This window comes from Meleagris gallopavo, chromosome 19, assembly GCF_905368555.1.
Source record: "Meleagris gallopavo chromosome 19, MGAL_WU_HG_1.1, whole genome shotgun sequence".
NCBI lineage: Eukaryota > Metazoa > Chordata > Aves > Galliformes > Phasianidae > Meleagris > Meleagris gallopavo.
Genome location: NC_139422.1, coordinates 4541801 through 4568366, shown reverse-complemented (window position 1 = coordinate 4568366; position 26566 = coordinate 4541801). Strand labels below are relative to the sequence as shown.

The 26566-nt window shown below is 47.1% G+C and overlaps 1 protein-coding gene across 6 annotated transcripts in view; it reads right to left on the bottom strand.

Annotated features, from left to right (window-relative positions):
* The window catches only part of COL27A1 (collagen type XXVII alpha 1 chain), a 128529-nt gene that overhangs the window by 80403 nt on the left and 21560 nt on the right, over positions 1-26566 (bottom strand). For 4 of the 6 annotated variants that reach the window (XM_031556174.2, XM_010720821.4, XM_031556176.2 and 1 more), the window contains 9 exons: positions 26145-26198; positions 19575-19628; positions 15887-15940; positions 14350-14403; positions 10009-10053; positions 9124-9177; positions 7268-7312; positions 5528-5581; positions 4338-4382 (listed from right to left, as the gene is read on the bottom strand). In XM_031556174.2, the coding sequence (XP_031412034.2) occupies positions 4338-4382; positions 5528-5581; positions 7268-7312; positions 9124-9177; positions 10009-10053; positions 14350-14403; positions 15887-15940; positions 19575-19628; positions 26145-26198 (459 nt within the window). Of the gene's footprint in view, positions 1-4337; positions 4383-5527; positions 5582-7267; positions 7313-9123; positions 9180-10008; positions 10054-14349; positions 14404-15886; positions 15941-19574; positions 19629-26144; positions 26199-26566 lie in introns of those variants that run through there. The other 2 variants (XM_085239222.1, XM_085239223.1) reach the window with 2 other exon arrangements.

The following is a 26566-nucleotide window of genomic DNA, read 5'->3' as shown; positions in this document are numbered from 1 at the left end:
GTGGAGCTGGGACTGCGGCAGCCTGCATCCCAGCAGAGAGGGGAGGTGCCACCCACAGCTGGGGACGGGGCTGGTGGCCTTGCTACTTCACATCTCCATGTCACATCCTCTTTGGATTAAAATTTCATGGCATTTTTAGCATAACTGCCCTTCAGTCCCACCTGAACGAGAGCCAACGTCCACTGAAGCCCTTTCAGCCAAGCACCACTGAGGTTAACTTGCAGCCCTCCACCCTCCCAACCTCCCATCTCACTCCTTCACACACGTACACGCTCTCTTCCCGCTTCTGTCGGGCTCTGATAGAGTGCAGATTACACAGACTCAATTACCTAATGCTCAAGAGCACTGAATCTGCCAACACTCCTAATTATTTACGGCCAAGATTTCCAAGTCTAGCAGCCTCCTATTTAAGAAAGTCAAGATCAAAATGCTTTCAGGGTCGAATGTGATAGTTGCATTAGTTTATCTTATTTCTAATGAAAAACACTTTTGGTCTTTGCTCTGACTTATAAATGAACATTTCTCTAAAGGAAGAAGGATGCTCTTGTGCTTAGGAGATACTGATGTAATTCTTCACAAGCTTTCAGAATGATGATGGATGTTCTTGGAAACAAACAGCTGAACCTGACCTGGGACACTGGTTTGAAGGAATCTTTGTGGTCTGCAGAGCTCGCCAAGCGCTCTGGTGGCTCAGGTGCATCAGGCCTGAGCAGCCTAGCTATGGAAGAGCAGATATTTTCTGAGGACACATATACTGACCATAGTGACAAAACACACACGGCTGGGGCATTAGCAGCCCATGTGGACTGTAGGTGAGAGCTCTGAAGGTGTAATCCTAAGTCACTTTCTTACAAGAAAAGCCATACGGGCAGCCTTTCTGCACCCTTGGGAGCCCACTCAAATGAAGTACAGTCTGGTAGTTATTTGTTAAATAAGAGGTACTTGGAAATGCTGTCACCAGTTTCCCAATCTCAGTTTGTATGTTCTTGCTTGGTTCTCTCCAAATGCAAGGAAGGACCTTAGCTGCATCCAAAGCAGAGAAAAGACTGGAGTAAGAAGAGAGGAGAGGCTTAAAGCCTCAGTCTCTGCACAGAGGAGCCAAATTTGTTTTCTCACTGATTAGGGTTATGCCAGTCTTTCCAGACACATCGCAAGACAGATCTCCCCCATTGTTTGCATGGACAACAGCTGTAGCTGTGTAACTTGGCAAAGTAGTGTGCAGTTACATTCACCACTGAGTTATCTCAGCCATATATCAAAAGGTTGGAGGAGGCTGTAAAACGAAACCTTCCCAAAGTCTGCCCTGCTTTTTGCTATTTCAGATGATGCAACAGTCTTCTCATTTCAAAAAGGAGTGCACGGGTACTGCATGCTCTTCTAACAACTCATCAGATGGAGAAAAAAGAGTATTTTGAGGATGAGTGTTCACTGGAGGCAGAAGTTAAGACATTAACGTCATAAGTCAAGATGGAAGAAGACAGCAGACATGAAAAATAGTCTAGCAAGAAGCTGTGCTGCATTACAAGCTGAGAGCTGGCAAAGGGGACCTCGGCTGTGGTCAGCTCATGGGAAGCGGATGCCAGATTAGGCAGCTTGCCACCGTGCTGATGCTCACAGCAAATCCTGAGGCCATGTCAGTGGCTGCCAGATCACTGCTTGCTCTCACAACCTCCATGATGTGGCCAACAGGCAGAGAGAAGGGAGTTCTGGCGTCACCTGTGCGCTGATTCCTGACACTCAACACCCACATGTCACTTCATAGATCCTCTTTGCACAGCACCTGCACAATGGACCTGAGCACACAAGGAGGCTTCATGTGGTTGACTGAGGTCCAAGCAGGGGACCAGCAGCAGCAGCAAGTCCTTAGGAGGAGAGAAAGAGATGTCTTTGCTTCAAACAAATCCAAGTATTACTAAGAACGTCATGGAACAAAACTTTGTGCCTTTCTATCTCTTTTAAAATAATACTGCTAAAAAATCACATTATAAGCTAAAAGCAGGGATGAGTGTTGATAGTCTATATATGAGAGAAAAGAACGAGACACAAGCGTCCATCCATAACAAAGGTAAACCAGAGAGAGCTCAAACCTCTTCCAATACATTTCCTAAAAGTTCTCCTGTAAGTTTCTCTCTCTAGCAGAACTTGAGACCTTCTGAATATACTATATTCTATTTGAGGCTTAATACAATCTACACTGCAGCTATTTCTTGCCCAGGGCTCACCGGTGCCCAGCTGCTGAAAGCACATCTGCCTCCAGTGCTGCAAGGAGAGCCGGGTGGGAGCCGGAGCTGCCTGCTTCTACGACAGATCCACGATGTCCTTCATAGCTCTGCAGAACTTAAGTTCCCTGGAATGCTTTCAAAATCTGACTCATGTCCAGTTCGTCTATTTTAATCATTCGCTCTTACATCATTCCAGGAGGCCCACGGTGTCACATGCGAACTCCCCCTGCTCCTCTGAATCCGCTGCTGCCTCATACCAAGCAAAGCTTGGTAGGGAAACGTATTTGATAACAGCTCCTTCCCTACTCCCAGAGCTTTAACCAGCCTTGGATGGTAGCTAATAAGGGCTTCCAAGAGCTTTCCATTGCAGTGACAGCACTGAAGCAGAACAGAGCCAGCCAACCTAGCAGAGAAATCACAGCCGGCTCACTCACACTGCAGCCCGGCTGGGAGACAGCAAAGGCAGGAGATAAGTGCTGGAAAGGGAACCACGTCAGCTGCTTCCTCCTTTCCATTCTTCCAGTGATTTCCTGACTACCTCTGGGTGCCACAGAACCTCTTAGCTCACGCTCGGAAGTACAAATTGACAGCATCTCTCCATTCGAGGTTTCCTGTTAAACCTGATATCATGAAACAGGGATGGAGCCAAAACCCTCTGAGCAGAACACAGGCGCTCACTTCTCAAGATCCCAGCCCAAATGCCTCACTGGGTGAGAGATTCCCCGCAGATCCCAGAGGATCACCAGACACAAGCTCTTCTTGCCTGGAAGACCACGAGCAGCAGCCAAACAACAGCTGGAAGGCTTTGAGCCTACAGCGTGCGCTGCACAGCGAGCAGAGAGCCTGTACCTAACGACAGTTGCTTTGTTTGTTTTACTCTGGTCAATGAGTCATCCTTACATTGCCTGGCTCGCTGCACTTATTCATTGCAGAGGTTTCTGGTACAATTTGTGGATTAAAAGCTGTAAGATTCGGTACAGATTTCCACCACTGCTGTCCCCCTTTCCAAAATCTGCTCCATCTCCCCCCATCGCAGCAGGAGGAGAGCTGCCAGCCCAGATGAGTGTGGCACTGCGGAGCTGAGCTGTCTGCACAGCTTTCACTGCAGGAACACCAAGCAGTGGGTGTGGGATCCTAGAAAGCACGCACTTGCATGCAAGGAGGACAAGGGGAAAGTGCTGGATTTTTCAGTGTGTGGGTGAGAGGACGTTTTACAAGGAGCCTGTGAGTGCAATGATGTCAGGAGACCGAGAGGCACTCAGGCCAACACGAAGAACAAGGTGCAAAGGCAATGAGAGACACCAGAGCACGCACACGTCTGCTCTCTGCACTGCCTCCTGGAGCAAACAGCTTGATGCAGTTTGGCAAAGGAAGCACGCAGGAGAGCGTGGAAGAAGGCTGATATGGGGACAACTTTCCCTTCTGGCCTTCCCTGTTTCCTCTGCTTATTTCTGTACTTTTCCCACCTACTACAGGCAGCACAAAACCCCTTCTATGCGTCTTTCAGCTCCATCTCATATTCAGTCCTACCTGTGTCACCTCCCCCTCCTGGCCAAGCTCTCAGATTTGCCTGGGCACAGCAAATACCTCCTTATCTCTTCTGTCATTGCTTTAATTCTGCTCCACCACCAAGGGCAGAAAAGTCTCTACACCAAAATGCACTGGCGTTATGCAAACCAGGACAGCACAAAGGCTGAAGAGAACCACAATCAACAGAGGCAAATATGATGGGATGGGTGAGAGCACAAAAATTAAATGTAGCAGAGCAATAGGGACCCGGGTGCTGCTGTCACAGTGGGGAATTAAAAAGCATAGTTAAGGAAGAGGCTGTCTGGAGGGAAGGTATTGGAGAAGAGAATCTGAGCAGTGTAGGATCCAGGGGAGCATGGAGAGAGTGCAACAAAGAACAAAAGGGCAGAGCATGAAAGAAAGGAAGAGAGCAGCATTTGTATCTTCGGCTTTCTTCCTGCTCGAAAAAAAGAGACATGGAAAGGTTTGTTTGATCTCCCCATTTAGTTCCCAGCAGAAGATATCAGGGGGCCCAGCCAGAAGCCAGATGTTTTGTTTTCAGTTTCATTCAACAAAGTCTGCATAATAGACGAGGAAAAACTTTACCGGCCTACCCATCTTGCCCCTCTTCCCAGGAACTCCAGGGATCCCCTGCAAGGAAAACACAGAGAAAAAAAGAATAATAGGTCTGGTTGAGAAAGCAAACAGTCAACCAACAATGCAAAACTCAACGAGAAGAGAAAGGGGAATGCAAAACAGGCTAATGACTGCGGCATTGTTCGGGAATCAAAATGTCAGCGAGAGCAGAAGACAATTAACCTTCACCCACTAACTACAGCCCTCCCTGGGGACGCACGCAGGCAGCATCCACACCCAGGGCTACAGGCTGAAGCTTAATGCCTGCTGGAGCAGTCATTAAGCTACTGGGCTGGAACCGACTGAAGGCCACCGCCAAGGCACTCGCTGGAGAACTTCTGTTTATGTTTCTTATTTAGTTATACAAGCATTAAATCAGCGACTCTCGAGCACAGGGCAGTCCCCTCCCAGGCAGGCACACTCACTCCCACATGCTCCTGGGGCCTCTCTGGTTTCTGGAGCTTGCATTTGAAGAGGAAAAAGTGAGAATGAAACAGTCTTCATTTTACAGTGCCCTTCCTTAGGAACTCTTGCTGTGGGAAGAGGGAGTCCTTGGGTGGGTAGAGATGAGGCAGGTGGGAGTACGTATGGGAGAAGAGCAAAACAGCAAGGGAGGTTCTGCGAAGCCCTGAACGCGTGGGTTTGAAAAAGACATGGGGGAAGGGTGGGAGGAAGGGAGGACACGTGGGGACAGCAGCCACAGGTACCCTTCCATGGGCTTGACTGCCCAACTTGATGCAACTGGAATGAAGCCACCATCAGAAAACCCCAGTGCTGCTCTTCCCAAGAGGCACACAGCTCCAGCTGGACACCATGCGGGCACAGGGAATTCCCACTTATGTTCTCACCATGCCCAATCCAACTAAGATGGACTTAGAAGGAGAAGGAGGAGGGCAAGCTTGGAGTGAAGGACAATACAGAAAGACTCCTCCCAGTGCTTCAGCATAGTCTGATGATCCTGCCTAAAGGCTTGGTTTCCCGCAGCCAGTGTCATACAGGGAAAAAGGTCTTCTTGTAAAGGCAGAGACAGGCTGAAGAATGCATGTTCAAACACTAGGCATGCTTGCCTCCTTTCTCAGAAACAAGGGGTAGAGGTTACAGCAGGCTCTGAAGAACTGTATTCATGCAACACACCAAGGTTTTCTTCACAAAATACTCACTCGTTCTCCATCAGCCCCTGGGAGCCCAAATAATCCTGGAAGACCAATATATCCCTAAAGAAAAGAGGAAACAAGTAGTCAAATACGTTTCTCCATGAGCAGCCAGTCAATCTATCATCTCTGAACAGCAGAGCATCCTCCAGCGTTGGTCAATGGCAGCCGTGATGAAATAAACCTTGAGGCAAGTGTATATGCCCATGGACTGCATGGTGCTGGCTTCCACGATGTAGTCCAAGGGCACATACCCTCACACCAGGGATCATGAGGATTCCGGGGAGGAAGAGCCAGCAGTAAGAGACCTTACCTGGGCTGGCTATGAGTGTACCTGAGGGAAACGGAGCTCGGTTCAATGTTAGCAAGAGTGATAGCAAAAGTGACCCATTCCTTTCACAGTCACCAGCGATTGCTGCATTTTCAAGCTTGCAATGTTTCTGTCCAGCTTTGGGATCCTGCTCAGACAGGACGCACTGCATAAAATGCTACATTTCCTTTCCCTCTCAACAATTGAAGCCTTGTGTTTAATCCTCTTTGCTCAGCAGTTAGCACAAAGTTACCTTGTGTGCTGGTCCTTTGCAAAGGACCGCTTGTGCCAAACATGCAGAATCGAGAGGAAGTGAATTTCAGCGGGGAGCCCCCTCTGTGGCACCTTGCTGTTACAAGAGCCAAATGCTAACAGTGACTTTCTCTCATCTTTCTCTCTCCATCATCACTAAATCTCTTACAGCCAATCCCACCAAATTCTTTCACTGGTCCATCACTCCCTTTGGGTCGTGCTTCCTTTGGGGATGACATCCCGCTGGGAAATACGGCCGTAGCAAAGGATGCTGATACCTTTGCCTCCTGAGCACCAAGACAAACCATCCAACTCCTGTTGGATTGCACTGCAGTGGGTGCACCAGGAAGAAAGTACAGAAGTGAGGTGAGCAGGCTGTGCTCCCCCAGACCTTCCTCCCTCCCTCCCCAGCTCAGCATACAGCTAGCTAGAGGGTCAGCAGTTGTTTATGCTTTGCAGTTTTTCTAGTGATGAAATCCAGCTGGTTGAATTTATTGCCTATAGAGGAAGTATCACGTGTCAGGGAAGGAGAGGATTTTATTGGGTCAGAAGCTCGTTGTGAATTTATAATTGCGGGAAAAGACCAAAATTTGATTAATGGAAGATGTAATTGTTAAAGAAAGAGAACAAAATCTTTAGCAACGAGGGAGAACTCCCAGAAATTCAATTTGATGAGCAGAACGGGCAGAACAGAAATACTAATATTTATATTTGCACATGAGTTAAAGACGCTGGCTTGCTCTTCTGCACAATGATATAAATCAGTCCCAAACTTGGGACTGTACCCAGAAGAGTCCATATTCAGCAGGATGGAAGACCACAGAGCCACACTTATAGAAATTAAATAGGCCTCAGGGAGCTGGGGCTTGCGGGAACCTCAGACTGGGCTTCTGTAGGAATCTGGATTCTGTTCCTCCCTCTGCTGCACCATAAAGGGTAGTGACTTCACATCCTCAGCACTATCAGTGATCTTTGGTCTTGGTGCATTCAGAGCTTCATTTCAAGAATGTAACAGTGCCTCAGAAAACAAGTAAGTTCATTGAGGGCCTCTGCAAACAAGGTGTGCAGTCCGAATCCCTCAAACCCAACAACTTTGAAGAACTTGTCTCAGGATTGAAAAGTTAAGCATAAAAGTTCTTAAGAAGCCCTTAGTAAAACCAAGCAAACACAAATCAAAGGCTGCTTACCCGACTGCCTTTTGGACCAGCTTCCCCTATGGGGCCAGGTAAGCCCTAGAACAGAAGGGAGAAAACAAAGATAAATGTGGACGGGCTTCCATTTGCTTAATAAGCACTGCCAAGTCCCCAGCACTGTCCCTGCGTGGCTCTGCTTCTGAGTCCAACGCTTATCAACAAAGGCGAAACGAGCCAAAATGACACCAAAATCAATTCTCTTGCAGCTGGGGAGCTGTGGTTCTGCACACAGTGAGCCCTCCCTGGGGCTGAAGGAGCCCTGATGCAATGAGATTCTGATTTCTACAGCCAACAAAGCTGCGCAGCAGTGCAGGTGCTGCATATCTCCAGCCCTTCGCAGCATCCACAGCTATGGAAAGAATTAAAAATACATTCCCCATTCCCCTTTCTGTTCCCTCAAAGTGCAGTGAAAAGGAAACCTATAAAAATGCATAATGAATTTGCACGTTTATTGTCCTCCAGCAACTTTCCAGATCGATACTTTACCAGTTCCAAATGCTGCTGGGGCTTTTTTTTTGGAAGGAGGAATAGTAACGATTAAAAAAAAGCTAAGCCTGTATTTTTCTTAGTTGGCAGCACTGCAAGCTCAGCCTGGGATCTGAAAGTCATGTTGTGCTCTTTTCTGGCTCATGCACTGTTGCCAGTCAGAGGTTTCAGCCATCGGGGCGAAGAGAACAGCTCTGCCAATGATGCACAAACCAGAGCAGAGCCAAACTCCCATCGCACAGCAGAGCCAGCACAGCTGACAGCAGTAACAAGTAGTAAAATCTCATTAAAGTAAACAGCCCTGATGCTGGATACACACAGCGTTCAGATATGCTGGAAAAAAAAGCTGCTTTTTCTTTCTTTTTTTTTTTATATAAATAAAATAAAAAGTCGCTTTCTTGACCCAAACCACATAATAAGAAAGTGCTTTTGTCCCTCATATGTCAAGCACAAATATTTCACCCTGCCTATCTGATGGGCAGCACACAGCTGTGAACTGCTAAGCAGCATTCATTAGCCTTGTATGTCCATTATAGCTCAGGCTGCTCTATATGAGCCATCTAATGCACGTTCACACCTAGCATGCAAATCTCTGAGAGCCCTTCAGCACGCAGTCAGGTGCACAGAACTCCCACCCAGTCCCACCACCTCTACGTGCCACCTACCATCAGTCTGATTTTGGATTTAGAGCAGATCACACTGCTGACTGTGGGTGGGGGGCAGCTGTTCTGCATGTTTCGCTCACATTCAGTCCCACGCTCAATGCATTGGGGTAAGAACTCATAAATGAACTCTCTTAACGTCAAGAAGAAAATAGAGGGTCTGACCCCAACCTATTTCCCTTCACACACTCCTCCAATCCTGAAGTTTTCTTAGAGCCTTTTTTCAATGGAAAACAAAGACTTGATTTTCTTTCATCTTTTTTTTCTTGACAGCTGCAAATGACTTACATATATTGATGGTCTGTGTATAACTTTATACAGATGAATATATACTCATGCTAGCAAATGTGAGATTTCAATCAAACCTTTTCAATCAGCAGCTTTCTGCCCCAGGTTTCTAACTTGTTCATGTCATACATGCAAGGATTTGCCTAAAAGTGATGGGCCAGCAGCTTTCAAGCACACTTTTCTGCTCTGCTCTGCTTTGTTTTGTTTTCTTTCTTTCTCCCATTCCTAGGCAGACTTTGCTACAGAAATTCAAGTTGTATCAACCCTACGCACAACATCCTTTCTAACATGTGAGTGAGGGGTCATGTCATCACTGCACTGACTTTAGTGGGCCACGTATGCAGCAGTGCATGTGTTCACTGCCTGCACACCCACAGCCCTACTCTGTGCACAGCACGATGAGATTTACTGCACCTGCCTGCCAGGATAACCTTTGGCACCAGGGCTGCCGGCTGGTCCTCGTTCACCCTTTGGAAAGAAAAAAAAAAGAACAAGGTAAGGGGATGGCCACACACCTGGGGAGCATTTTAGCTGCTTTGAACGGGGGTGGAATGGATTAGATCTGTGATTTAATCATAAAGCTGTGATGTAAATCTATAGAGACAAAAATGCGAAAGGCAAACTGTGGAATAAATGGACGAAGAGCAAAAAGCAAGCAGGAAAGGAAGGCAACATCATCCACACGTCCAGCACGTGTCAGTCTGTGCCCTTCTCCCTCCATCTGCAGTGAAAGCAGCAGATAGTTTGAAACAAGGAGGCTTAGAGAAGGTGTAAGGCTGCATCTATATCTGGCATATGGAACCGTTTTGCTGCTGGGGAAGCACTGCCAAAATTCTTCAGAACTAAACGGATTCATGTATAATATCCTTTAACATCATTGCTAACAGGGCCTGCTATTCATTGCCCTTTTTTTTTCCTGAACTGCAAACATCAGACCTAACCAAATAAAGGGGGGAAGGGGGAGTGAGGAATGGGCTCTGGGAGGGAATTACATGTTAGTACTTAATCCGATGCAGCTAGTAAACTCCAGCTGAAATTAATGTAAGAGAAGGAAGGGGGACCAGGGTAAGCTGGTATTTTTTCCACCACACAGACCTAACGTGGTTGAGCAATAAAAATTAGAAATTAAATTTAGAAACCCCGAGGCAGCCTCCTCCCACCAACATGCAGACTGATGTGCTGTGCCTCCCATGTGTGCGTGGAGCTCCCTGCTCCCACTGATGTTGTACAGCACCCAAAACAGCCACAGTCATCCCTTCCCTCTCTGTAGGTTCAGTGCTGGGAGCTGGGAAGACTCACCTGGTCTCCAGGGTGACCTGGTGGTCCAGGGTAGCCTTTGTATCCCTGTTGAAATAGGGTAGAAAAGATGAATAAGAAAAAAAAAAAAGGTTTTGGTCTGAATTTCTCTTTGCAAGTAGGACTAATGTTCAGGGAAGAGGCAGTTCCTTGGGTATGGAATGGGACCACACCACCACAAGCTTTTACCACGCGTTGCCCAAATCTTGCTGATGTTCTCAGGCTGTTCTGGAGGCTGCTCAGCAAGGATTTGTTCCATCCACAACCAGAGGGCTGCAGCTACACTCAGGTTTGTAACCCACGCTGTTCCCCTCAATCCTTAGGAAACCACAGGCTTACAGGGCAGAGGGTTTGGGCAGGTAAAGAGATGTTTGCCTTCAGAAAAGCCTGCATCTCAGCTGTAGATCTGAAGGCCGTGGTGAAAGCACTGATCATTTCTGTACCATTTCACCCAGCCATCCTTGCTCCAAGCCCTACACATCAGGGGTCTCCTGCATTTTGGGGAAAACCCTCACTTTTGTTTTAGAACTGGAAATGCCACAGGAAACACTAGCAAAACCATTTACTGTCACAGGGAACTTCAGTTTGGTTTCCAGCTCGAACTTGTCTCGCTTCCAGCTTTTCTAATCTAATTATTACAAGGTGTGAGAAGATCCAGAGCCCTTCCTTATGGAGCTACCTAAAATGGTGAGCAAGCTGCCTCTTAACTCGCTCTCTTCCAAATTAGAGTTCCTTAATGCAACTTGCTAGCAGGCAGGTGTTGCAGGCTTCAAATCACTCTCACAGGTCTTTCATAAATCTGCTTCGGTTTTTCAGTATTTTTTTTAATGCAGAACAAAGGCAGCCTGTTCAGCTGCAGACTGATCAGCGTGTATTTGGAGTCCTCTTTCCCCAGGATTTACCTACAGTCTCTTTCCAAACACCAAGGAAATTCTGCACATGGCAAGCATGTCAGGTTTTTTGTTTTAGAACCGGAATCTGTTGCTTCAGCTATTTAAAACTCGGTTCCATCAAGTGGAGTCAGAGCAGATTAAGAGATTACAACAGGAGTGGTGAGGCACTGGGGTAGGGTTAGAGAGGTGGGGGATGCCCCATCTCTGGAGACACCCGAGGTCAGAGCTGGATGGGTGTCTGAGCACCTGCTGGGGCTGTGGGTGTCCCTGTTCACTGCAGGGAGTGGGACCAGATGGCTTCTAAAGGTCTCTTCCAACCCAAACCATTCTATGACTGCATTCAGTTACAAAGGTGTTTGTTAGCTGGGCTACTAGAGAGATTAAAACAAGGCAGAACATTAAACTTGAATCGAATGGAGAGAGAAAATCAACGCAAAACAATCCTTGCACAAATACTACAGGAAAAAAAAAAAAAAAAACCCAAAACCAACAAACCCCAAAATGCTTTCACAGTGGGTTACGATTGCTCTTTGCTGCTCTCCCCATCCCAGCCCGGAGCAGCTCACACACACTGGGAGTACCCCATGTCTGGAAGCCAGCACCAGGCTCTGACTTGGTCAGCTCTTGGCCGCCTGTTTCCCTCACCAGATGAACCCAGGGCTGTTTTTGCTCCCAGCTCCACACCTCTGCTTAACTGCTTTTTTATTCTTCCCCTGGGCTATTCTAGACCTGCAGCCTAAGCCTTTGCTGGCGGAGGTATGCAATGTTCTCAGCCATCCTGGCTACTACCCACTCCCCTTTGCATTCCTCCTCACTTGTTATTTCAGACATTTTGGCCTGGAAAAATGTCGATTCCCTTTTCACCCATTCTCCCCTGCTCGACCTCGTTGAGGATCACGGCTTCTCCTTCTGATGGAGCTGCACTCCCCAAAGAAAGCACTGGTTAACCTGAGGACCATTGGGATACTGGCTGTCCCTTCTCTGGACCTCCAAACTGCCTTTTCTCTGAGTGCTGTTTGCATGTTTTTGTCAGCAACTCCTGGAGCAGGACCAGTGAGATGGGATCAGCAAGGTGGGATCTGCTGGAGACGGGAACCTGGCCCTTGAGATCCCAGCTTGCTGATCTGCTCCCTGGCTCTGGTATTCCCTCACTCAGCATCCCCTGAGCTCATGTCAGCTCCGAGCACTGCATTGCTCTCTCTGTAATGGTAATGGTAAGTGAATTGCACTCTACTTAGGTACATACTCTACTGCTGTTGCATCATATTAAATACACTCCTTGCTATTTATAGTGCTCTGAATGTGTGTTTTTTTCACATATACTGCAGTTATTTTTGTCTCGGGTTAATTATAATGAGGAGAAAACAGAAAAGCTTGTATAAGCTAAAGTTGGCCGGAATGTGAAAGCATTTACCTGTTAATCCTCTTCAAATAGCACTAAAATGACAGGGCACAGGGTATGAAAACAACAGCATTTGCTCCTTTATCCAAACACTTCCTGATGATTACAGGGTGTTCGACACAAAGGACTGTGATTTAGGAAGGAAATTGCACTCCAGTGAAAGATTTGCTCATCTGTGATGATATTTATAATCCACACTCACCCAGCTATAAAGGGCCATCCTGCACTCCGATAGGAAATAAGGAGTGAAGAGGGCAGGGAATGAGATCTGCATGACTGGATGTGTTTGCAAGCACTGAGCACCTCCCAGCTCTGCCTGTAGTCCCCAGATAACTTCAGCAAAGCTTCTAAGAATCACAGAACCCTTATGGTCAGAAAAGACCTCTAAGACCTCCAAGCCCAACCACCAACCCATCATCCATCCCATTAACCAAACCCTCTCCCCGCTGCTGTCCCACACAATCTGGCACTTTGCTGCAGCCGTGGGCTCTGCGCAGCCCTTGTGGCTGGTGGCAACAATGCAGCATGATGCTGAGATGATCTGCGTGGCAGATCAGACTCTCCAGCCCTACAAGGAGCAAAAGGTTTGCATCCAGAGGGCCGCCTCCGTGCTGCAGGTCACACTGCCCAAAACCATCTGCCGCTTGGTTGTGACTCCAGCTCATCCTACTGAGACGTGTATTTTATGTAGTGAGAAAAGTGTTCTCTTTCTTCTGCCTCTTTGAAAGTTTCTACAGAGAGTTTTCAGATCAAAGCCCTCAGAACTGCCCTTCCATGCAGTGAGCGGGAGGGCCGTCCATTTCCAAGGCGTTTCTGCTTGCTGGTAGCCAAGTTGTGTTGCCTATTTTCAGCCAAACACCAGCATATTTTCACTGGGAGGATGCCAGCAGGGAATCCAGATAAAAAAAGATTTTTTCCAAACATTTCTCCAACAGCTGTAATTTTTTTCTTAATGCAGGATGCTAATAAAAGCCAGGTTACACCAAAACCACTGCCAGGCTAGTGCTACTGGGAAGTGTTTTTTTAAGCTGCACCAAAGGAAAAAATTCAGCATCCAACTTGCTCATTACAGAGAGAAACAGAAGCATATCCCTGCCTCTGCCCTGTCCTGGGGGAGCCAAAATCAAATGTGAAGGCCATGTGCTGGGCTCAGGAATGTTGGTTCAATCTCCTATTCCGTCTCCACTTTTTCCCACCATGAGGCCTTGCTCTCCTGACATTGTTTTGCTGATTGTAACCACAAGGTTTTGCTTTATGAGCTGTTATATCAGGAAAACGATACTCTTTGCACTGCGTTTGTTAGAGTTTGTGACTGCAAAAGAGCACTAATTAATCCCCATACTGCTCCTAGCTCCACACAGCACTCAAAGCATAAGAGAGAAGAAAACAAACAACCCTAGCTCTTACTTCTTCCAGCTTCATTACAATACAAAGCATACAGTGAGCGTGGAGAGGGAAGGTTTCTTTCAGCCTTCTACACATCTTCTTCCTCTCCCCAGAGTGTTAAGGCATACATGAGTGGGTGTTTGTATGCAGCTAATTGGGCTAAGGAACAGCAGCACAACTTCAACGGTTCATTTACCAATGGGGCACCCATTTACTGATGAACCCAACCAAGTTGAACCAAGATCCTAGTTTTAACCATCCAGCTTTGCTATGTCAGCATCGGCTCCCTGGGGTGGGGGGTCACATCTGGTGAGCCCAGCTATCAACCAACAACCTGCAATGGCTTCTAGAAAATCAACCCAACCTACCAACACAGCCTGGAACTGGAAGGTCAGCTCAAGTGCCCTTGATACAGAAGACCCGTGCTCTCACACTCAGCGTATGGACTGCTGAGGTGCTGCTATGAGGACTTGTACACTTGAACACGTGCACACGCTCTGCTGCAACATAAAGGCGAGGATGGATCTCATGTTCCAACCCCACGAGTGATTTTCTAGGTGTAGGTATATTGCTGGTGATGCTAACGTTGAAATGACAGTGTGGTAGAGGACATTTTGAATTAAAAATCTTGATTTAGTTCACTAGAAAAGGACAAATGCTTACCTTTCTACCAGGTGGCCCAGGGAACCCAGTCAGACCAGGTAAGCCCACGTCTCCCTGCACAAAACAAGAAACTCGCATTAGTTTTCAGCAACATTTTCCCTGTGCCTAATGTACTGTTACTGAAGTTATTTTGCCTACAGCAGTACCCAACTATTGACACTTCTGATTCTAATTGCAACTCTGCCTGGATAAGAAGTGCATATTTAAACACCATCTCTATTAACTGGCTGATATAAATAATAGACCCAGTTAATCTGACAGCCGCTGCTGGAGTCCAATTTTCACCAACAGAATGAAAGCTTAAAAAAACAAAAAAAAAGATCTCATTCAGTCACATGCTTCATTTGCCTTTAGTTGGGTGTTTAAATGGCCAGGGCAAGAAAAATGCAGCTTTTAAATGCAACAGGAAGGACAGGTACCTCCTGCCAAACCCTGTGGTTGTGCTCCACACTGACTCAGCCCACAGCTCGGTTCATATGACTGATGGTGGAGATACTTCACCTACACAACACAAACTGCACCTCTGTGGGCTGCTGGTGGGAGAGATATGTCAGTGGCTTTCCCTTCTGGAAGGGGATTGCATCGTATCCCAGCTGATGTACCCAAACCATCACAGAAGTGAGAAGGTCTTCAGTATGAGCTAACATCCGATCCATTAGTTCAAGCCCATTTGGGCCTCCTTTGGTTAGGATGAAAAAATCCTTCCAGGACTCCAGCATTGTGCTGTGCCTGCTAAGTGAAAACGCATTTGGAGTATCTAGCTTGAAAATTAGGCATCGCTCCAAACTCCTGCTGGAAATTCCTTGTTTCTATCACTGCTAACAGGAACAAAGCCTTGTTAACATGAGCTAAAAGCAATCTGGATCTCTCCCCTTCTTACAATGAGCATGCTTGCAAGAAAACAGTTCCAGATTGTGGGGGTGGATGGTTTCCATGTGATGCCATTCTGATACAGCCCCAGACATTTCCAAAGGCACCTCGTGCTGTTAAGTTAAACGTGTCGTTTCAGACTCAGCCATCTCAACGTTTGTGAGTGTCACCCTGCAGCTCACAGCCCCACAGAGCACCGAGGCATCTGGTTTCAAACGCAGGGTCCGAGCTCTTCATGGCTGATGCTTTCTATTAACGGTGCACTTATAGCAAGGCTTATGATGAAAGGGAGAAAACCAGGCCTCTCGTCCTGGATGTGAATTATGAAGTATTGTGCAGCCACCACGGAAAGAACTAATTGAGGTAGATCCTGTGAAGCCCTGATTGCCTTTCTATTCATTCTAGACCTCTCTGAGGTCTTGTGGCCTCTGTAAAATTCACTCAGCTGTGAAACTGCAAAAACAGGGCTCGTTACTCATTGAAAAGAACTGGCAGAGCACATGGCCCTTAACTCAGCTAACCCGCTTTGGTCCTGAATCCAGAGTCCAAGTCTGAAGTTTTAGTCCCAAGTCTACGCGAGCAGCTGTGCTGCCCATGGCTGCAGCATGGACCCCTCCACGTGCAGGCACAGGGCTGGAAGCACAACGTGACCTCGATGCCATCTCACCTTTGGTCCTCTGCGAGCTTTGCCAGGCGACAGCCCAGGATCACCTTTCTGACCCTGAAATGAGAAACTTAAATTAACGACATCACCCAGAGAGCCGACCCATACATGTGGTCTTGTTTTCATCAAGCCCCCAACTCAGACTAACTTTTTGTTTCACCTCTGTCTTCTTCCCATACCTCAAATGCATGAAAGCCCTCCGGAATAGCTCTGTTTTGCCAGGGCTGGTTTTGACAAGTTAATACTGCTGCTAAAGCACTGAGTTTTAAATAGTATTTGACAGTATTAAATTGACTAAAAAAGGATGTCTGGAAGAAGGCGATGTCAGGACTTTTGATACTTATTAGATCAGACAGCTGTGATTTCTTCCTTGCCTACAACTACCATCACAAAAATAATTACCAAGCTATTATTGTAGATAAACCATCCTTAACAACTCCCTAGCTGTTGTTTTCTTTAACTGTGGGGAACAGATGAAACAGGAGAGAAAGTTACACTAATTAGACACCAGCAGCAGCCAGAGCAATTGGGAGGCGTTCAGGCTGGCAGAGGAAGAGGCACACTTTATCTTAAGTGGCAGTATGCATTATTTTCCTGTTTAACAGCTGTGACAAGAGAAAGTACAACCAAAGGCTGATCTTCTGATAGGATTTCAGCAGCTGGTCAACAGCTAATTCCAGGAGAGTCCTTGGAAAATCCAAGGTTAAAATCTTAAAAGGTGGAAAGGTGGGAAAGAGATAGAAGCAGGAAAAAGGGGATGAGATTTGCAGTATGCCAGATTCTTCTGGAAGAGATAATTATTGGTTGCCAAGAGAAGTGCTTGGAAGGACTTGAAGGACTTGGACCTTACAGAAGAATATTATTATCTGCTAATTGGTGTTTGTCATTAGCAACATGAAGGTCTAGCTACGGCCAGCTGAGCAGCTTCTCCATGCAGCATCACTGCATCTGACACACCTTGCACACCCTCTTCTCCCCTCCCACCATCCACCACAAGCTGTAAGGCCTGGGGAGTGAGACTGCTTGGCTATGGACTGTAGGGAGCGCTGCCAACTCAAGGCAGATGCATCTGTAGAGTTTCTGAATGAAGGCTGCCTGGTTTCCAAGCACTACATGAAGTCATGCAGACAATTTTGCTTTGCATGCAGCTGTTTTCAGGCAATTTTCCCACTCTGAGCTGCCTGTGGGTGCTTGAGATCACTGCTACTCGCTTCAGCAAAATTAATGCAATGCTGCAGGTAGACATCCACCACCTCCACAAGCCTTCCCAAGTGCTCAGTGAGATGTCTCTCACATTGCCCCCTGGTGAGGTCCAGATCATGTTAGCTGTCTGTTCCTTGTGTTCTACGCTTTACACTGCTCTGATCCTCACACTGGTGGGGAGCTCAGCCACGGTGGGATCACACTTTCCTAAGATTAAATAACAAGAGTGCATCAGGGCCAGCGAGACAGATGGCTGATGTTGAGGGCTGAGGCTGAGGAGTGCCCAGCTCCTCCTGTGCAGCAGCCACACGGTGACGTTTACCCTAACCTCATCCATCAGCCCCTGCCTACAAGCCTTCCCGTCCCAACCGATGGAGCACATTTCCTTGGAAAGGAAAATGCTTTCTTCTGTTTTTATCCATATCTGGGAGAAGTCGACAGCTGTGAAATTTAAACACCTCCGCTTCGCAATCCCACTAATAGTATTTCAAGCATCAGTGGCACCACAGCCAAACCATCCGCTAAAAGGAAAATTCAACTTTGCCTACCGCAGTAACAAGGAAGATTCCTCCGGAGCAGCTAAGCAAAACACACTAACATCTGGGGCCAAAGGCTTCTGTATGAGAGGTACAAACCCAACTGCTGTGATGCCTTTGGAAAACACAGCCTGTGTTTGCCTGAGTACCTCCAGTCCTGATGCTGCTGGGCATCCTCAGTGTGGAATCACGTCCACTGTACTCATGCACTGTCTGACCTCATGAGTGCTCTGTTAATTCAGCTGATAAAAATTATGCCCCTGGGTTACTTCCTCAGTGACAATACTTGCTGTTAGTCATTGTTTCCAAGCTCTATCTATCTGGGAAAGTTCAGCTTCCTTTTTGAGCTGCTTGTTTTTTCCACGTGGTGAAGGGATGCTGAGGGCAGACGGAGCCCACTTGCAGGCACCCAGCAGTGGTTCTGCTTGGGGCTGCCCTGCCTACAGGCACAGGCCAGGCTCTGGCCATGGGCTGAGCATGCTAAGAGGATAGCAGGTCCCAGGAGCAGATTTGTGGACCCTGGTGAAGGGGATTTAAAATGTAAGAGGATGAAATACCTTGATTTTCTGTGAACTCCAGCTTCTGGGACTGGTATAGCAATGAAGAAATGAAAGGAAGGAGGGAAATCAAAGCTCTGGGAACCTTACAAAAAGTACTTCATATGCAAAGGTCTTGCAATCACATCTTAGAAGGCTCTCATTGATAGAGGTGGAGTGACAGCTGGTTCTGTTACAGCAGAGCTGCAGCTCTTAGCTCCCATTGCAAGCCCAGTGTTTCTTGTGACACAGCATCATAGAGAACAGCCTAATCCTGCAAACAGTGTCAGAGCAAAATTAAGTGGCATAGTCAGACTGGTGGCCCCACATCTCTGCTGCAGACCGCTACAGCAATCCATCCACCAAAGGCTTTTAAGCAGCCAGCCAGGATGGGAGAAAAATACTTTTATTTCTAACAAGAAGCCAGCTGAATACAGCTTTATGGCCATGTGATGATTTCTGAAATTGGGCTAACGTTAAAAAAAAAAACACCCATAGCACAGAAAAGCATTTTGGCTGCACAGATTGGATCAGGCTGAGTTTGTACGACTAGAAGTTAGGTAAAAAGGACTTTGATTTGACTTGTAAAACTCAACAAGTGTGATCTGGAAGTCACCGATGGAGAATAAATGCAGAGCACTGAAGATGTAGAACTTACACTGCCTCACTTTTCAGGCCATACAGCTACACTGCAGAATTTAAAACAGCTGCTGTTCACCAGCAGGTCTCCAGTGCCTAATTTTTAATCGCGTAACGGCAGCATGCCAAGTTTCCACAATCTTTTTCCCAGAGCATCAATAGTGCTCATAATATCCCTGCCTACTGATGAGATCATAAAAAGAAAGGATTCTTGCTTGCACCTACAGCCTGCTTGTGCAAACCTCTGCTAAGCGCTGCCCTTCGAATCTCAATGACTTTTCGGCCCCAAACGAGACCTCATGGGAGAGATGAGGACATGTAGGAGGCAGCAATGGGATCTGATGGGGAAGAGTTCCAGCTGCCCAGAAGCTCTGCAGGGGGAAGGGGAGGTGAGGGAGGAGGAAGCGAGAGGAGAAGTGGATGCTGCTAAGCCCCTGCTGCTGATGGATGCTGTGAAATCCATGAGAAATAGAGTGAAGAAATCAGGATGTGGTGGGATGAGAGGTTCCACTGCCCTCGTTCCAGCACAGCAGCTTGCTCCCTGCCACAGGCATAGCTCAGACAGGATCCTAATTAGGAAGTGCTTGAAATTAGAGAGAGCTGAGAATCGAGGTGCACAGCGGGGTCTCCTGTAAGCACAGGAGAAGGCTCTGACTGTGTCCAAGCAGAGGGGAGGGGATAAATGACTTCAGCTACTCTTTGTTCTGCTGAGAGCCCCACTGGGAAGTATCAGAAACACAAAGGTAAAGCTCCTCCTGCCCATCAGTGCACACTTACTTTCAGGCCTGGGGGTCCAGGTGAACCGGGGTTTCCGTGGGGACCCGGAGGACCCTAAAAAACACAACAAACACAAAACGAAGTCAAGAAGGGTCAATAATATTCATCAGCACCAGCTCCTGCCCACCCTTTGGGAAGGCAACACTTGTCTGTCAATGCAACATCCACCATGACCATGAGATGGCTCAGTGACACTAAATATCCCCCCATCCAGGCACAGAAATACCTTGGGGTCAGGGGAGGGGAAGCTGTGCAAGGAGCCCCAGAAAGGGCAGGAAGTGGGCAAAGGGCAGTGCAAGTGTGTGGGGGTGGGGACGCTTTGTTGGGTAAAAATGAAAGAGGATGGAAGCAGTTACTAAAGGGAAATTTAAAATTGCTCATTATTTATTTAAGATTAACTCTTTTCCCCTACAAGGAAAAGAGATTTTTTTGTCTTTAAAGGGAGAAAGAATGGATGGCAGGATGGTAAAACAGGCGGAGTGGAGGCAAGACCCAATTTAAAAATAAATACCACTTAAATCCGTGTTTCTGCATAACTCTTACAAGCCAGTGACACCGTTAGGGCATCTACCTTAGATCACATACACCAGCATCTCCTTTCACATCACATTTTGAAAGCACTTTACATACTTTCCGACGGCTATTTAAGGAGTTATCTGGAACACCCAGCCAAGGATAGTTTATCCCAGGATTGTATATAGCACAAAAGTTCTGTTAACCTTTCAGGCAGAAGTAGAAATAATTCTAAGTCCTCTTGAACACGTTCCTGAGAGATGAAACAACCTGAAGACTTAGTTCCAAGGGCTTCTGTTCTGCCAAGACTGTGTGTGAGCTTCACACCACAGTCAGGAGCACAGTAATGTGCCCTCCAGTTAGGAGGAGGATGGGCTGGGGGACAAAAAGCCACTCATGCACTTTCTCACTAAGCTAAACTCTTCCCAATGAGCTTCCTTCAGAGGATGTGAGGCCAACATCTCCAGGGTCTGATGTCCAAGGACGATCGCTGCCGTTAAACATGCGACTGCCACCCAAGTGCAGAGCTCTTGCCCTCTTTTGGAAGAGTACCAGAGAGCTGATGTTTATTGTGTTTTATTTTTACTACACTCTAATAGGAAATAATGGCTTTTTTTGTCTAGCTATTGTATCTTGTGGTATAGAAAGCTGATGAGTGCTCAGTGCTGTTTCACAACCTGTGCACCTCTGCTCTCCACAAGCAGTTCCATCAGAAGGCTGAGGCTCAGCTTTCCAAATGACATCTTTTACCCAAATATTTTCATTGTCCCTTTCTTAATTCCCTCCCAACTTTTCAGCCTGAAATTCCCCCATACCGTTAAGCCTGGCTGTGAATTTTCAACAAAACTGAAGGAGTATCAAATGGTAATTTGAAAACCCATACAGGTGCTATAACCAAGTGGTCTTGAATAAATTCATTTTCCCAATAAAGTATGGCATAGTCTGTTTGTCTCACTGGGTGGGATGAAAGCTTCATGTACAAGCCTGCAGTAGCAAAAGCACTTGAACTCAAGTCTTCCAGGTCCTAAATAAGGATGAAAATCAATACAAGTGGCAGAAACCAGAGCAGTAAAGTCTCTATAAAAGATGGGTTCCTAAAAAGCACTTATGCATAAGCAATAATCTGGGTAGCACTGAGCAGAGTTCATAAATTCTGACTGCTGTTAGATTTGAGGAGGGAATTCAGCTGTTATTCAAATTTGGAGCAGGGCAGCTTGGCTCATAGCCCACGTCAGTGCAGTTAGCTGAAATCTGTGCTTTGCCATTGCCTGGGGCAGGCTTAAAAGAGTTAGGCTGGAAGGAACGGCACGGTTTGGTGACTCCTAGCTGACAGGGAAAGTTTCCAGGAGGAAAGCTGGAACGTAGGGAGCTGGGCTGCCCACCAAGAGCTCCTGGTTAGGAGACTCGTTGTGTCTCCAGCCAAATTTGGTGCAACCTCTTCCAGACCTAAACCAAAGCACAACGCAATCATAAAGCCTTAACCAAAAGTGGGATTGTAAAGGGGGGAAGATGAGAGGAAGAATCTGGTCCCCTTACCCAGTGCTAAAACATGTGATTATGAGAAAACTGAGGCTCTTGACATACAAGACAGAGGATTTACCGCTGAATTCAGTGAGACTCGTGGTGTGTAACCCGAGCAAAGGAAGAACAGAAACCCATCCTACTCCCAGAGACCAATGTGGTCTCATGCTGGTGAAAAGCAGCCACATCCTGCTGATGAAGTGACAGTGGGAAGTCCAGTCTGGCACACCAGTGGCTGCTGTAACCACGTCTGGGGATTGTGCTAGACATTTTAAACTGCTCTCGTAACTGCGGAGAGAAAAGGGCGTAGTCTGGCAGTAGTCCTAAAAATGGTAAAAATAACTGATCTCGATGTGTTCCAACACGGTTAGTCGTGAATCTACGCTTCCACCCACATTCTTGGCAGACGAGGAAGATGCAGTGTGGTACACTGAGTTGGGCTGGGGGACAGAAGGTGTGGGACAGCACCGCCTTGGGAGCTGTTAGCAGTACAGCATCATGTAAGTAAGCCTCCCACATTAATCTGCTTATCTATCTGCAAACCCAATGACTCATCATGCACTCAAGCTACACACACTTGTTCTATTAAACCCACTCTGACCTTCATTCCTCTTCTCCTACTGCACCCAGCAGAGCTACCCATCTCCAGTCTGTGCTTCCTCTCCATGGAGAAGCTATTCAAGAATTAATTGCTTCATAGTTCTACAGTTAATCACTATATTTTACTCACATTATCCTGGATTTAGTTCATTTTACCATATCTAGAAATCATGATTCTCCTAAGAATGTTTATTATCATTTACAGTCATCTTTGAAGGTAGCCAGGCTGGACGGAGCTCTGAGCACCTGATGGAGCTGTGAGCGTCCCTGTTCTTTGCAGAGAGGTGGACCAGACAACCTTTAAGGGTCCCTTCCAGCTCAAATGATTCCGTAATTCTAAGATCATTTCATTAGTTTTGTTTCTCTCTTCTATACTCAGGATGGGACAACTTTGAGACCAGTCAATCAAAAAATCCCATAGCACTTACTATGCATTTTACTACGTGCAATTGTGCATCTCTTCCCGTTCTTTTTGTCTCCCTTATAATGGGCATTATAATGGCTGAACCAACGCAGTCTAGAGCCAACCTGAAATGGCCCAAACCTCACACCAGAAATGCCACGGAAGATGTTATCCCAGAAAGCAGCAGCCCAAGGCTCAGCAACAGAGCAGCCAGAACAATCCCTGAATGTGTTCTCCAAGTGATGAGGGCTTCCCAAAGGTGACAGCTTTGTCATCTCCCTGGAATGTAATCCACATGAATGGCAGCCACGTGGGAGCGGCGCTGTGCGTGCAGTTCTGGGTGACGTGCCTGGAGATGGGACCCGGCTGACAGAAGTGCTTTTATGCACACTGCTTCACAGCCCCCCCAAATTAACAAAAGTGTAACTGTGCACGGCTGCCTTCACTGCCTCAGCATTCACGAGGGGGGAAATATCCTCAGAACTCCTGCTAAATGTGAGAAAGCTCCAGTCAGAGGAACGGCTGCTCATTCAGGACTCATTATGCATGGGGCTTTCCCTTTTCTCTGACCTACAGATCCCGCTCTGACCTTTGGCTTGCTGAAAAACAAGCGAAATATTTGAGGTGAAACCAAACAAACTGTTTCTTTAAGCACTTCTTTTCAGAAATGGGAAAGTCTTCCTTAAGGAATGAGGATACGGGGAACCCGAACAGCTGGCTGACTCCTTGCTTCTTTCAGGGGGAAGCAGTGCATTTTGAAGGCAAGGGAGACTTTCTGCAACCACAGACCAAATGTCGCAGGGATGTGTCACACTGGGACCTTGCAATCTTTCAAGGTTCACAGGAGCATGGTAAGAGCATCCTGAAGCACATGTGAGTGCGTTTCTCCTGCAGCCATCTGACAGGTCAAACAAGAGCGATGGCAGCGCGTCAGGCTTTGTGGCTTCCCTCCAGACTCTGCCTCCAGCCTGTTGGGTGGCCAGGGGTAAAACAGACTCCTTGGGGAAAATGTGTCCCCAGCACCTGAGTTTGCTCACCTGTGTTAAATGGGGACATTGAGTTTGAGCAGACCTGGGGGTGTGTTCAGGTTGGATATTAGGAGGCAAGGGATCCCTTACACGACAGTGAGAAACACCCAACTTTTATTTAGTAAACCCCTGTGTCCTTATGGCTGCAGAGAAGGGCATGCGAATATTCTGTCTCCATGGATATCTGATGCAGAGTGACTGGGTCGTTCATTCACTTCATTCTCCTAGAGTAGAGGTAAACTTAAAAATCAAGGAAATATCTTTTTTTTAGAAAACATTAGAATTTATCTGGCTTCTACTCTGCATTGCATTTGAGCACTGTGTCCCACACCCTTTTTCAATCCTTTATAGACTGGTATTTGTTACTGCAAATCGGGGGCATTTGCTTACATAGAAGAGCAACCTTCTGGCTGTAAGGCGAGGCTAGAGATATTTATCTGCTGGAAACAAGGAGACAGACTCATGGGAGCAGCCAGCTTTCCTTACAAACCATCTCTGACCACAATCTCACCCTCAAAGCAAAAGCTGATCTGAGCTTTCATTTAACTCTGACCAACACGGGGGGAGAAAGGGAAATAAAACAGAGGCAATACAGAATTCAAAGGAGTGGAAATACTGCGCTATATCAGCAAGACAGCCACTATGTGGGCTTCACAGCTACAGAAGGTCATGAGTCAAATGCTGCAGCAAGTCTTTCAAATAAACCAAGTTATTGTACAAGCATTAATAACATAGGAATTATGCAAGTTACAACAAGGACAGTCATGTCAGCCATGAACTGCACTGGTGACAAGAAGAAACCTTTCTTTCCTTTCAGCATCCAGCACTGCAAAGCTGCATGCAATGCTCACCTCCCCTCAGCAGTCCATGCTTGGGGGACAACTTATGGGGCACCCCATGGATTACCCAAGGGTTGGTACAAGAACAAGTCTGCTTTACTGGAGAATCAAGTGAAGCAGAGGTAGAACATACCCTCAGCCATGCTGCACATTTATTTTGAAGTGACTCATGCACAACAAAAACAAAAGATGCAAGAATTCCCCTAAGCCTATCTTAGTTTCTGGCAGGTCCTCTTCCTTGTAGTTAAGTCCTTAAACCCTGAAGAACCACAAGAAAAAAAAATACTAAAAACACGCTGCAAAGTCAAAACAACTCACGCACAGAGCAGTACTGTCTTCAGTGCTCCAGGCCAGACATTTACAGGGTGACCCTTTTGCCCCCTCCCAAAATTAGCACAGCCTCTATGCAACAGCCTGAGCCAAGCCAGGCTCAGCTGTGTGAGCACTTCCTAACTGGGAACTCTTCCCTGGGCTGATTCTCAGCACCTCTGGCAGGGGCTGAACTCAGAGATCCTCTGTTGCTTATTGTCTTTCAGGGGATTGTCTTAAATATAGGATGGGGAGCAATGCCAAGTTGTGACATGGTTTTCCACAACGGTTTTTTTCTCCTAGGAAAACTGCAGTTTTGGCAGATAGTGGAATTCGGAGGTAGAGGTGAAAGTTGGTCATTCACACAGCTGGGCCTCCAGACATGGAGCCTGGTTTGCACACCACAGGACTGCAAGAAGTAACACCAAACAGCTGCTTGGGGTTGGGGCTGGGGTAAGAACGACCCTGCAGCCTTCATGGGGACCTGCTGATAAAGACAGAGTGCAGGCAATGTGCTGATGTGATTGCTGCTTAGGTATTGATACACAGAAGGCAACGGAGCTGCATAGCCAGTTGTGCTGGTATTTCACCAAAGAACATCTCTGATGTGGAACACATTATCTTGTCCATAAAACACAGCAGCCTGAAGCTCTCTGATGCCTTGGGACTCAAATCTGTATTCAGGTCTGCAGATATCCATCCCATGCTGCAGTGTTACTGTTACAGAAAGAAAGTTCATTTACCTCCCAGGACCCTAACAAGTGTCCCCATGAGCGCACAGCCTTCCCGCTCTTAGCCTCATGGCTGCTCCTTAAAGACCTTACACAGGATTGAGTTTTAGCCAAACAGGTCTGCTGCTCCATCTCTGCTCCAGGCCAGGATGCTGCCTGGGTCACGGATCCAAGTATTCCAGAAGTACAGCCTCGTACACCTATATCTGCTGATTCCCAACCCACACCAGCTCAGTGCTCAGGACCCAGGCTCCATAACTGTACCCTGTGGGACAGAACCTTGCAACCATGAAAATGGTGCCAGTGCTTAACTGTACGAGTAGGGCACACTGCCTACTGGAAACAAAATTAGACGGGCAGAGCTCATCCTTCTGACAGCCATTTTAAAACACTCTCCCACAGCCTTTGCTGCTGTAAAATCATAGTTTGGAGAGGCTGCAGGTCACCAAAAGGTGCCTTCCTAGAATCTTTAACAGGGAATGAGAGAAAGCAGGAAGGGCAGACCCCAGTGATAGGTCTTAAAGCAATCACTGCTCAGCCACAGGACCACACAGTAGCCCTTGGAGCAGAAGGACAGGTGGCAATAGGTACAGATGGAGAGAAATAGAAGTTCTTAAAGCACTTACTCGAGAACCCCTCTTGCCTGGTGGTCCTGGTAAGCCCGGCAGACCTGGTGGACCCTAGGAAAATAAAAATAAACGTTACGGATTGTTCTAGAGCAGGATGATTCTCCTGAGTGTTTTAAGGAGACCCATTTGGATAGACCAGGCAACACAGGCAAGCTATAACAACATACCCAGAACTCCTCTTCAACTTCTGCTATTGCTATAAAAGCCTGCCAGCTGCGCACAACAACACCTGCAGAAGCATCTGTTTGCAGAGAGCAGAGCGTTCACATCTTTCCACCACGGACCACGTTTCTGTGAGCACAGCAGTGCTTCACACTCCGTTTCCCAGACCTGTGCTCTATCACAGGGGTAATACAACTGCCTCCAGCTTCAGAGCTCCCTGCTACGTGCCAGCACCCACGTGTTAGCACCACGGTGAG